The following is a 12,263-nucleotide window of genomic DNA, read 5'->3' as shown; positions in this document are numbered from 1 at the left end:
TTGAGTAAAACGGATTTGGCAAATGTGGTCAAGGCAAGAGTAAACAAGAGAGAACGCTATAGTCGAGTTCCCCGACTATCTGATACCCGTTACTCAGCTAGTGGAAGTGCGAAGGAGAGTCTTCATCACTGACAGTTTTTGACGGTTTGTGGGCGTTAGAGTGGGCGTGGCAAAAAGTTTTTTGGCAAATCGATAGAAATTTACAAGACTAATACAAAAATGAAAAAATATTAAAACATTTTTCAAAAGTGTGGGCGTGGCAGTTTTGGGCGGTTTGTGGGTGTTAGAGGGGGCGTGGCAACATGAATCGACAAACTTGCGCTGCGTCTATGTCTCTGGAGTCTGTATGCTTATTCTCAACTTTCTAGCTTTTATAGTTCCTGAGATCTCGACGTTCATACGGACGGACAGACAGACGGACATGGTCAGATCGACTCGGCTATTGATCCTGATCAAGAATATATATACTTTATATGGTCGGAATCGCTTCCTTCTGCCTGTTACATACTTACATACAAAGAATCTAGTATACCCTTTTACTCTACGAGTAACGGGTATAAAAATGTACTATAACCGAACGGCGAGGCAATGCACGAATGAGTACTCGCGACCGAGTACTCGAAATAACCGAAACGGTTAACTGTGCGCCGCATTGGCGACGTCAAATGTATTGCGTGTTGTACAAGTTTATTTGTTGGTGGAAAAAGAAAATAGCTATTTTATGGTAGCTAGTAAAATATGGATGGATAACTATTGAAATTTGATCGGACAAATGGGACTTCAGGTGTGCGATACAGGCATTTTTTAATATATGGAATGGTTAAGTGGATGGTTGGATAATTACTGCCCTCCAGTTTTTTTTTTGTGACCTCTTCAAAAACAGAAAGTACGCGGACAATTGAGCTCAAATGATTTCAATTAATTTCATAAATTCTGGGTGTTTGGTGTTTTTCAATTAAAATATTTGTTATTTCAACAAATAGAAAATGGTATTCCACCTTGTTGCGCAAAGACTTTTTAAAGTAATTCCTTGGTTGGAATTGCTCCCAGACTTTTTAAAGTATTTCACAAGCTTGCTACATTTGATAACAAGATCCGCAACCTCCTGTACACGTTTAAGGGCTTTCTCCACACAATTGTGAATTAAGTGATTCATGCAGTGAATATGCCGGTTATCACGAAAGGCTGCTATCATATTGGAGCCACGGTCCGTCACTATGACAGGCTTTTCCTCCTCCAGGCAGCAACCAAAGTAATTTAGTATACCGCGCATTCTCTTTAGTATACTGGTACCTTTAAAATATAATTAAATTGAATTACAAATAAAAAGTTACATATATAGTTTACTTACCAGTGCACTGCAGTGCAGGCTTCACCTTCCATGGATTTTATTACCAACAGATGGTTTACTAGCGCTTCTTCCTTAATGTAATGTATTGTGCATGAAATATCTGTCCAAATATCGCTAGTCACCGCATATCCAAAGCTTTTAAAACTAATAACTTCTTGCTTTGTTTTTTCAAAATAAGTTTCGTAGATAACTGAAATGTTACGCGATATGGTCGTGGGATTCGGCAACAACTTTTCCACATTCACGTTTGGCCCGAATGTTGCTCCAACTTTAATAAGGAACGCAGCAAATTGTTTTAGGCCGGAATCCTGAATCATTTTAAAGGAGCGGTAATTTTTAACTGACCATTTTGTTATTAGTTCTATGCCCTCTTTTTTCGTTTTCAAATTCACTTCGACGGGCGTAGCATTATCAAGATCGGCGTTCATAACGAAGCATTTATGCTTTAAGTTTGAAGTGCTTCAGGCAACTACACCAGATATGTCCACTCCATCCTTTTCTTTTATATTGGCGAATATTTCCCAAGCTTTACTAAGTCCCTTATTAAGGTTGAAAATGTACCCTCCATTTAAAAGTTTGGATTTAATGTCTTTATGCGTAGATACGACTGCATCCGAAAGCTATAAACGAAACATGCAGCCACTAATTAAAAATTCTAAATATACCAAAATAGAAGCATCATACACTCACGTGATTACAAAGTATGTTTGTAATACAAAAACATGGAAAAGACAGCACGTGGTAGACTAAACATTTTGTCAAAGGAGACAAACACTTCAAATGAGCAAATTATTAATTTGTTATTCTATTTACACATATATTATTTTTTTTTGTACAATTTACAATTACTAAAGTACTTACTCTTTCGTCCGAACTCTGCATTTTTATACCCGTTACTCGTAGAGTAAATGGGAATACTAGATTCGTTGAAAAGTATGTAACAGGGAGAAGGAAGCGTTTCCGACCATATAAAGTATATATATTCTTGATCAGGATCAGTAGCCGAGTCGATCTGGCCATGTCCGTTCGTCTGTCCGTCGGTTCATGTTGCCCCGCTCACTCTAACGCCCACAAACCGCCCAAAACTGCCACGCCCACACTTTTAAAAATCGTTTTAATATTTTTTCGTTTTTGTATTAGTCTTGGAAATTTCTATCGATTTGCCAAAAAACTTTTTGCCACGCCCACAAACCGACAAAAACTGTCAGTTTTGAAGATTCTCCTTCGCACTTCCACTAGCTGAGTAACGGGTATCAGATAGTCGGGGAACTCGACTATAGCGTTCTCTCTTGTTATTATTATAAAATTTTCTGCTCTGCTGCGTCTGCGTCTGCTCTGCAAGCCATGAACGACGAGAATGCCAAAATTTTATCCGAGTACTCTAAACATTTACTCTGCATCCACTCATTCTATCCATTCCGCTTTGGTTTGAATTTCTCTCATTTCACATACAACAACGCTAGCCAATGCGCAATTAACTCTGTTGAAACCGTTTTGGCACGCCGAATTGCGACTTAAGCTTGTGAGTACTCAAATAACCGAAAATTTTGAGTGCACTCGTGCAGACCTTTAGTACCGACTGCCCCCTTGCGACACTGAGATTTTCAGTGGCGACTTTTTGCGCTGGCCCACCTTCCGAGACCTGTTCACAGCCATTTATGTAAACAACCCAAGGCTGACTGATGTTGAAAAACGGTTCCATCTCAACTCCAAAACGAGTGGCGAAGCTATGACATCGTAACCAAATCCCCACTCACAAATGATGGCTTCGTTTCGGCTTGGTTAAATTTGACACAAAGTTTTGAAAATAAACGTTTGTTAGTCAATAGCCAACTAGTCCTTTTCGACCTTCCAAACATCTCGCCTGAGTCGGGTGCAGAGATCAAACACCTTCAGCGCACTGTCCAGAGTTGCTTAACCGCGCTGGAAATCCCTAAGGTTAAAACTGAGAATTGGGATTGTCTTTTGGTGTTTCTGTGCTCCTCCAAACTCCCCACACTTACTTTGTCCTTATGGGAGCAATCGCTTAACGGGAAAACAGACATCTTCTCCTGGGTTCGATTAAACTCCTTCTCTTAGGAGAGGTATATAACTCTCGAGGCTATTGAGGATATTAAACCTAATTCTACTGCACAGAACTTCCAGAAGTCCAAAAAGGATCCAGTGCCTCCGAAAAGGATCCAATTTTTCGAGAATAAGGTTAATATCAAACTGTGCAAACTGTGCTCCAAAAAAAATCATCCGATCTGTTTATGTCGGCAGTTCCTACAAATGTCCGACCTTTATTTCATTTACCGGAGTTCGCAGATCGACGTGCTTATTGGCGCAGACATCCTTTCGGCTATTCTCCATTCTAGGCGGCTCCAGATCCAATATTTGTGGGTCACTTCTCGGTCAAAAGACGATTTTCGGTTGGATCCTTTCAAGTCCTGTAAAAGATCTAGCCAATTCCAGGGTGTTTCGGAGTTCACCACACGCGTCTCGATCAACCAAACCTAAAGACTCAAAAACCTTTTAACAAGGTTTTGGGAGGTGGAAAATCTACCATCAGAGAATTGAAACTCCAATACAATTCGGTAGTAGGGGAGTATTTGGACCTAGGCCACATGCGAGAGGTTTCTCCTAGTAATGATAGCCACAACTTTTACAACAAAGTGTCAACGACGTCCTTCATCCAGGACCAGTCCTCCAATCTGACCTCACGATTCAGATGTATCGGCAGATCCTTGTTCATCCGCAACACACTCGTTGAAGTGGACCACCAACCATAAGAGGTCCTTAGTGATATCCCGCAAGATCACAAGCTTCACACTGACTTTCTCGACTTTGAAAAACCCAGTGTCGCCAAAACTCTCGGTGTCAGGTGGAAAGCCGACACTGATGAGTTCTTCTTCGTTTCATACGAACTAGACTCCAAGCCCTCACTTTCTAAGGGGGTTGCGAGGTTCTATCGCAAATTGCCAAACTGTTTGACCCAGCAGTATGGCTTGCTCCTTATGTCGTGCGCGTGTTATCACTCGTGGTCTGAGCGGTGGAGCTAATGAAGAGGGTTGGAGGGGATGATTGGACTTTCCTTGAGTCCCTTATAGTACGTTTGGAGTAAGGTTTGTATTTTTCGTTCCTTTCACAATAAAAGATCAACCGCACAGTTTCGAAGTCGAGACAGAAGTGAATTTTATTTCAGATCGTTCTTAGGGGAACGATTCAGAGGAATATTCTTGTTGTGTCAACTCCCACGCGAACGACTCTGGTTACAGAGTCTGCAACAGAGCGGATATTTCTTAGCCTAAACAAATGCGACCCATATATTGGTCGTCGATACATTGTATATTTACTGATCTAACGTAGTAATCATGTGATGGCATGAGGGGGTTTTGAGGGGATGGCGACCTATGTACTGGCCGTTGGTCCGTTGTATTCGTGTTGTGTTAGGGGAATTATTTTCGCAATTTTGTATTCCTTCTACTTAAATGTAGGTATTTTGACATTGAATATAATGTTTGAATTGTGATAGGTAGTATGTAATTTTAAAAGGCTGTATAATTGCTCATCATATATTTGTTTTTTAGTATTTCTTCTTTGTTTAAGATGAGTTTAGGAATTATATTTTGTTTTGCAAGTAGTAGGCTTTCAATAATGTCGTTGAGATGGTTAAGTAATAGTTAAATACTGTAATCAATTCTATTTATGTATTGTAGTTTTCCTAATAAATTTTGTTCTTCATTTAATTCTTTAACAACTTTATTTTGAGAGTTTGTAAGAAAGTTGTTTATTAAAATTTGTTCATAATGTATGTGTCTGGTTATATTTTCAAAACGAATAAGAACTTCATTGTTAAACTTGTTTTGTAGTTGGAGATTGTCTGATACTACGTTGAGTTTTTTTTTCAGGCTATTAAATTTATCGTCTATTTCCTTAGCATCAGATGCGTCCACATTACCAGATTTCTGTAAGGGTGGAGTGTAAGCGGTCCACGGGGGAATTGCTTGAAGATTGTTGGAAGGATGTTTCGTGCAAGAGTATTTTCAATTGTGAGCAAAATTTTTTGAATCTGCCCTTTGTAACGAACTGATTTTGTTTGTCTGCTCGCTACGGAATACGTGCGGCTAGCTCAGTAGATTTTGTGCGTTCGTCCCACCAAATTTATAATATAACGTGATCACCCGGTTACCAATAATAACACTTGCCGTTTTCTCTCTTGGGTCCTTATTGGTACATAGCTTTACAATGTAATCTAATTGTCCAGACGTTTCTGCTCTCCCGTCGTAGAGTCGGACCCTCGCCTGGTACTGCCGCGGACGCACGTGTGCGGGTGGCGAGAAGAAAGGCCAAGAGCTTAAGGAAGCGTCACCGTTCGCAGACTAGGGTGAACAATTGGCGGGCTCTAGCGAGGCGTATGCCTGTCGCTAGCCACAACCTCTTGTCCCTTGCTCTGTCCCGGCCAGTCCCGCCGGACGCCTGTTCAGTTCCTACCGACGCACCGCGCTATCGCCCGGATACGCCGCAGTCCCTGTAGCAAGACGCACAGTGAAAGACGAACGTTCCACCCTACCTTTTCTCTCCTGCCGGTGCGGACGGACCTGGGTGGTCTGCTGCGCGGCCCGGTTCCGCTGTCTCGCCGCTCTCCTCGTCCTGGGTGGCGCGGACCGTGACGCTGGGACCCGTTACGTGGGCCAGGATTTGTGGTCGTACGCGAACTCACGGCAGCTAACGGCTGCGTTCCCCAAGGCAAACGCCTGGTGGAACAGCAACACGCCAACCCCACGTCTGCTCGGACTGGTGGCGCCGGTACCACGCCTGCTCGGATCGCACGGACACACCAGGCTTTCGCGTTCACGTAAGCAGTCTCCGACACAGTCGACCGGGTCTACACCACAATTCCTGTCGCCTATTTGGAACCCTCTTCGATTCGGCCTCGCCTGCTGAATGCCTCCGGGCTACCTGTGCTACGTCGTATTGGACCTTAGCTACCTACGTCTCAATTCGGAGACTTTCCTTGTCCCGAACGTCTTGACATAGCGATCTTGCTCCTTATTGACTACCACGGCTGTAACTCTTCTGCTGACTTCGTTCTTTACTTGTTCACTGTTATACTTGTTCTCCTTGACTTTCCTGCTTCCAGTGTTCGGTCTGGTTATATAGGCCTCATTTAACGGTTCATCCCTCTGGTCCCCAGTCTCCGGATCCAGAGTCCACGATTTTACCGTTGGTCCAAGGTTCAACTTGCACCGTTATTCACCTTTAAACCTACCGTCTCTCCAAACTCTCTTTTCTATAGGTTCAGAGTCTCCACACTCTCTTTCTCCAGCTCCAGAGTCTCCAAACTCTCTTCTCTTAGAGTCTCCAAACTGACTTTCTCCAGTTCAAAGCCTCCAAACTCACTTTCTCCAGTTCCGCACTGCCGTTACTACGCGTTGATTTGTTGTGTAACTGGCAACGGCAGGCCCTCCTCATGCGATCACCATACGCATTTGTGCGGAGTTTTAACTCCTCACATCTTCCCATGATCTTGTTTCTTATTGCCCTGAGTGTAAGAAGTCCGTAAGGTGTCTGGTCAGCACCCCTAATAAGCATTAGTATCTCTTTTACGCTGGTTATAAATCTATCAAGGTATCTGGGTGAACCGTCAAACAGGGGTAAGTGGCTGACAAAGGTCATAATGTCTTTGGTTCGAAGGTTGTTGATAGGTTGCAATTAGTGTTGCTAACCGTAGGGGTTATGGACCTAGAAGGGGCGGAAATGTTACCCGAGTCCATGTTTTGTAGTATAGAGGGGCTTTCGTGGGTATCTTCACTGACTACATGTAGAAGGATTCGTCTGGTACTGGAGCGGGTAACCTTTTTAAGGAAGTGTGATATCGATTTGAGCTCCTAATACAGAACGTGCAGTTTTGGTTATAGTTTTTTGCAGATCTCGCAAATTACAGTTGACCGTTTCACGCAGTCACCAAATAACAGTTCTTTGCGCACCACTTGCGCAAAAAGTCAGACAAGAGCCGTTCACCTTTTGCTCCGCTCATTCGCTGAGCGGTTTGCAACTAGCGAAGAAAATAAAAGTCGTTTGCATTTGGATGAGTGTATATGCGACTGATCAGTCTACTTGTATGTACATATATCACACTTGCTTTTGTGGATTCGGTGCATTCGGAGTGTTATAATTTTTGTGACAAAATCAAAAAAAAAGGTTTTATTTCTGGATAGCGAAGGGTTTCAACAGATATTAAACCCAATTTCGATGAATCCCATAACTTCTCGAAATGTTATGGAATATGTGACTGTCAAAGAGCAGACCATTTAAGAAAATATAAAAGCGCTTGCAAAGGAAAGCTTTTATCACTGAAAATAGATGTTGTTACAAGAATGGGTAAGGCTATTTTAGGCGTGAATTTACAAATGATAAAATCGGATATGTCTAATGCTGAGATCGTCATCAAGACTTTAGGCATGATACTGCTTCGTCATTCACACACTGGAATGTACATCAAGAAAAAGTTATGGAGATCATAAATGACTACGGAATAACCCTCGATCAAGTCTTCAGGTATAATCTTAATTGCAATATATGTTTTAAATTACTGTTATTGAAAACCAAAAACTATAACAGCATTATATCGGATAATGGAAAAAACATGACAAAAGCCATTAAAATTTTAAATGATGATTCGGAGTCTCTTCTTGACGATGACATTAACGGCGAAAATGTGATGGAAAAACTTGATACCATACAGCTGGCGAATATTCACCTGGTAAGGTGTGCTGCGCACACACTTCAACTGTGCGTAATCGACATCAACAAGCTAGATAAGATCTGCGAAAAATGTGCATCATGTCACAAAATTTGTAAATTATTGCGTACAGAAAAAATAGGTAAGTGAAACCCTAACATTTTTTATTATTATTTTAAATTTTTAAAAATTTTCAACCTGAGCAGACGTTGGTTGAACGAGGCAAAAAAAAAAGTACCATGTCTCGATGTTGTTACGAGATGGAACTCTACATATTTAATGATATGAAAATTGTTAGATTTAAAAGAGTTCCTTGCTGTTCCGTGCCCTAGCATTAGTATTGATGCGGACTGGGATTGGATGGAGATATATGTATAGTGACGCGTTCAAGGACACATACGAAGCGACCTTAAAGTTGCAGACTTAAAAATTAGTATACAGCGAATTCTTCAATAAATGGATGGAGCTTAAGCTATAGTGCGAGAACAGCCAAAATTATATAAAAAAAATTACTAGGACAGATCAAAACTCGAGAATGTAAGTTACTTGAAAATGATGCGATGTTCTCTGCAATCTACATTGATCCACACGTCAATTGCATCTGTAAGGAACTGATTTTCTAGTTTCTGCTCGCTACGAATTGCGACGGCTAGCTCAGAGAGTCTGTTTGTCCGTCCCACCAAATTTATGATTTGTCTGATTGACCGACCAAGAAGAAGACAGAGTTTCAGATTTAAAGCCACCTTTATTCAGTGTCACTTGCTGAAAAGAATCCAGTGACCCTCGCCGTCGGATGCGCGTCGTCGCTCCTTCGCCGTCCTTCCTTCGTCGCCCTGCTTCGCTTCCGATGGCGGCTCCGTACCGGCTCGCCTGGGGCTTAGGATGTTATGGCGACAGGGTGTATCGTCCGAGAGACAAGCTAGTGCTCCTCCCCGAACCACCTTTGCCGACCACTGACTCCACCGTCCCTTCCTGCGTATGCCAGGCACATGTCGCCCTTGCCGAAGGATAACCTGCGGGCTCGACCGGGGCTTAGATGTTATGGGGCAGGGTGTATCGTCCGTGAGATAAGCTAGCGCTCCTCCCCGAACCACCTTTGTGATCAACTACTCCACCGTCCCTTTCTGACCACGCTAGGTCCTGGTGTTCGCTCGTCCTTCGCTGATCTTTACTTGCGGAGATCAACTCTGGATGCTCGCTTGACGTACTTGTGTTTTCGCTGCTTCACTGTCACTCGGTATTGACTGTCTGCCCATGTGGCGTACTTTCGCTGACTTTCCGTGTACTTTGCGTAACTTTTCCGATCGACTATGTGGCTGTTTTGCTCTTCGCGTACTTCTTGTTGACTGTCCCGAGCTGCGCCTGCGCCGTCCCTTATATCGGCTGCGGGAGTCCCGTTATTTCCCCTTTTGCACACGGCTCGCTCGGGTACAAGGTCCAAACATGTCCCGTTAGTTCACGGTGCGTCCTCTTTGTGCCTGTCCAAAGTCCGCACCGTTACCGTTCGACCTCTACGCCCTTGGCCGGTTCGAGTCCAAGGTTCAGCGCGGTACCGTTATTTCACGGTCTCTCCGCTTTGCCGTGGTCCAAGGTCCATTATTTCCTGTTTGACCTGACCGCCCTTGACTCCTTCCTCATTCCAGCCGTCTTCTCCGTTGCTATGCCGATCTCCTGCACCCGGATTTGTGGGGAGTTTTAAGACTCCTCACATCTCCCCCTTTCTTCGGAAGCTTTTGAAAAGGATGTTGCTTCCGGCGGTCCTCTGCTTTGGTTCCTCCTCGCATAGGCAACTTCCTCGATCTCCTCTCGTCGACCCTGCGCCCTTCGTTCTCAGCCTGGCAGTCGCAGCTTATTAGACCCTGTCGTTCAGCGTCTTGACTTGGCATCTTGAACATCCTTGCGCCTTCCTGATCGCAGCCTTTACGTCTCAGCCTATTCGACCCTGTCTTTCAGCATCTCGACGTGGCATCTTGATCCTCGAACAGTGTCGTTCCTTACTCCTCACGTCGACCTGCGCCTCCTTGATCTCAGCCCGGCAGCCTTAGCCTAGTAGACCCTGTCGTTCGACATCTCGATCCTCGCGCCCTTCTCCAGCTTCCTGTACCTGTTGCCGTCTGCTTCTGGTCACCAGCTCCGCATTCAAATTTCCCGCCTTCTCATCGCTTCCCATCTCTGGCAACTCCACCGATACTCACCACGATCGAGTTATCGATGTTGGCGACCGGCGTTGCCACTTCCTCTTCTTATCGATGTTGTCCCATCGCTGATTGCGCGATCGAGCTATCGATATTGGCGACCGGCGTTGACACTTCCTGTTCCGATATTCCGATGTCGTGCCGATTGCTGTCAATAGTGTGACAGCGTGTTGAAAATCAATATAAAATCCAGTATTTTTTTTGTTCCCTATCGATCTCACTATCGATCGACCGCTATTATCGTAGCGCCCCCATCCCGATTTTCTCCAAGCACGTGGATTTCGGAGTTGCAGCTCAATGGAGGTAAGTTGCGGAATTTTGCGTAAAAGTCGCCATCTTTACTCATCCTCTCTTTGTTTTTAGTTCCTCGAACACGATGTGATGCCCCTTGTTGCTCCGGGGTTGCTGGCCCTGGACACAGGCACCCTGGAGGCCCTTCTGCAGGGATCCATGATGACCGCCCCTGCATGCTCCGGGCGGCTGCCCCTGGCCCTCAAGCGCCCTGGAGCCCTTCTTCCTGGTCTCCGCGCCTGCGGCAGCCTCGCGTCGACGTGCCAGGCCCCGCGTCCGTTTGCTGGCCCGCGTGCCTGTTTGCTGCTGCGGATGACTTCGCCCCTCCTTTTTGCTTTATGTGAGCATGTGTGCCCTTGCCCTCCCCTGTCCCACCAACTCGTTTTTCGCTTTTGTTTTTTCTTCGTTTATTGGGGCACATAGACCCTTACCTCGCCGCCGCGACGCCTTTTCAAACGGAAACGCTGGCCGTCCAGTATAAAGAGCTTGGCCCAGCGGTCCTTATGTCGTCTGCCCGCCTGGGCCTCGGCCTCCTCGACCACCTTGGGAGGCCACTCCGAGCGCTCGACCTCTCGCCACGGCTTCACTCATAGCGACTCCTGCCTGCGGAGGCAGGGTCGCTGCGGCGGCTGTCTCGCCTCGGGGCATGATTCTTGCCGCGCGAGTTTCGGTGGTGGTGGTGCGGGCCACACCCACGGACCCTTCTCCGGGTTCTCCGCCGGGCCTTCGTCCTCCGTCCGGACGCGAACTCGCGCGCCCGCTGCTCGACCGGCCTCCAACCGACCGCGCTCACCTCTTCCCACACGCGGGCCTCCGGCGTGTCCTCCGCTGGTGCGGGCCATGTCCACGTCACCGTCTGCTGGTGCCACCGGCGGCCGCCCATGCCGATTGTGCGCAGCGTCTGCGCGACGTGCGCCTGGTCCACTTCCCAGGACTGTTGCCGCTCGCACCGGGGCCCCTCCTCATCCTGGGGTGGCGGCGGTGTCGGCGTGCGTGGTGGTGGTAGTGCCGGTGGCGGCAACGGCGGCTGTGGTTGCGGCTGCGGCATCGGCGTCGGTGGCTGCGGCAGCTCTCGGTGTTGCGGCTCCGGCGTCGGCGGCTGTTCCTGTCGTTGCTGCGTCGGTGCTGGCGGTGGCTGCAACGGTGGCTGTCGCGATGGCGACTGTGGCCACGACGACGGTGGGTGTGGTATCCACAGCGCCTCCTCCTCCTTCTGCACTCTGACAGGCGTTTCTGCCACGCGGCCTTGGCGGCGGCTGCCTTCCGTTCCACCACTATCCGCTCAAACCGTCGCAGCGTGGCGTTCCGCGCGTCCGCGAACTCGCGCAACTCCTCCAGATCCTCCGACGGCATCGCGTCTCCATAAATTTATATACTTTTAACCCCTTGAGAACCCTGAACATCGAAGGGGCCGTTCAATCGGAGAATATAAATATGGTAATAGAACGGCCATGGTAGGGAGGGCGAAAAGTATCTCAATTCCATCTGAGATAAGTAGGTGTTCGTGATGATATAGTGCAACATTTTCCTTTTCTTCTCAATGTCCCGTGCCCCTATTTTTTGGCTTGTCCCTTCACGCAAAATTTTAACTTCATAATGTTTAAATGCAAATCCAAGAGAAGTAGCAAGACCACCACACCCCATATTCGACGAGCCCAGCCGGAGAAAATTTTTGCGTGCGCACTTCTCTTGAGTATAACAT

The 12,263-nt window shown here is 46.2% G+C and overlaps 2 protein-coding genes across 2 annotated transcripts; one reads left to right on the top strand and one right to left on the bottom strand.

Moving 5' to 3' along the window:
• Positions 1-10,532: 10,532 nt before the first annotated feature.
• LOC122624232 lies at positions 10,533-11,105 on the top strand. Its single transcript, XM_043803711.1, has 2 exons — positions 10,533-10,573; positions 10,634-11,105. The coding sequence occupies exons 1-2, from the start codon at positions 10,568-10,570 to the stop codon at positions 10,982-10,984; spliced, it is 357 nt and encodes a 118-aa protein (XP_043659646.1). The 5' UTR covers positions 10,533-10,567; the 3' UTR covers positions 10,985-11,105.
• A 39-nt stretch (positions 11,106-11,144) lies between these two features.
• LOC122624981 (ESX-1 secretion-associated protein EspI-like) lies at positions 11,145-11,914 on the bottom strand. Its single transcript, XM_043804790.1, has 2 exons — positions 11,850-11,914; positions 11,145-11,781 (listed from the first exon to the last, which is right to left on the bottom strand). The coding sequence occupies exons 1-2, from the start codon at positions 11,912-11,914 to the stop codon at positions 11,145-11,147; spliced, it is 702 nt and encodes a 233-aa protein (XP_043660725.1).
• Positions 11,915-12,263: the final 349 nt, after the last annotated feature.

The sequence above is a fragment of the Drosophila teissieri genome, chromosome X (genome assembly GCF_016746235.2).
Source record: "Drosophila teissieri strain GT53w chromosome X, Prin_Dtei_1.1, whole genome shotgun sequence".
NCBI classification, from domain to species: domain Eukaryota; kingdom Metazoa; phylum Arthropoda; class Insecta; order Diptera; family Drosophilidae; genus Drosophila; species Drosophila teissieri.
Note: the sequence above shows the minus strand (reverse complement) of the source record. Positions and strands in the feature narration are given on the sequence as shown.

Excerpts from the sequence above, each read along its gene's own strand:
- LOC122624981 (XM_043804790.1), bottom strand. The coding sequence starts at position 11,914 with ATGCCGTCGGAGGATCTGGAGGAGTTGCGCGAGTTCGCGGACGCGCGG. Across the intron at positions 11,782-11,849 it reads CGGAACGCCACGCTGCGACG|AGTGCAGAAGGAGGAGGAGG; the intron begins GTTTGAGCGGAT and ends AACGCCTGTCAG.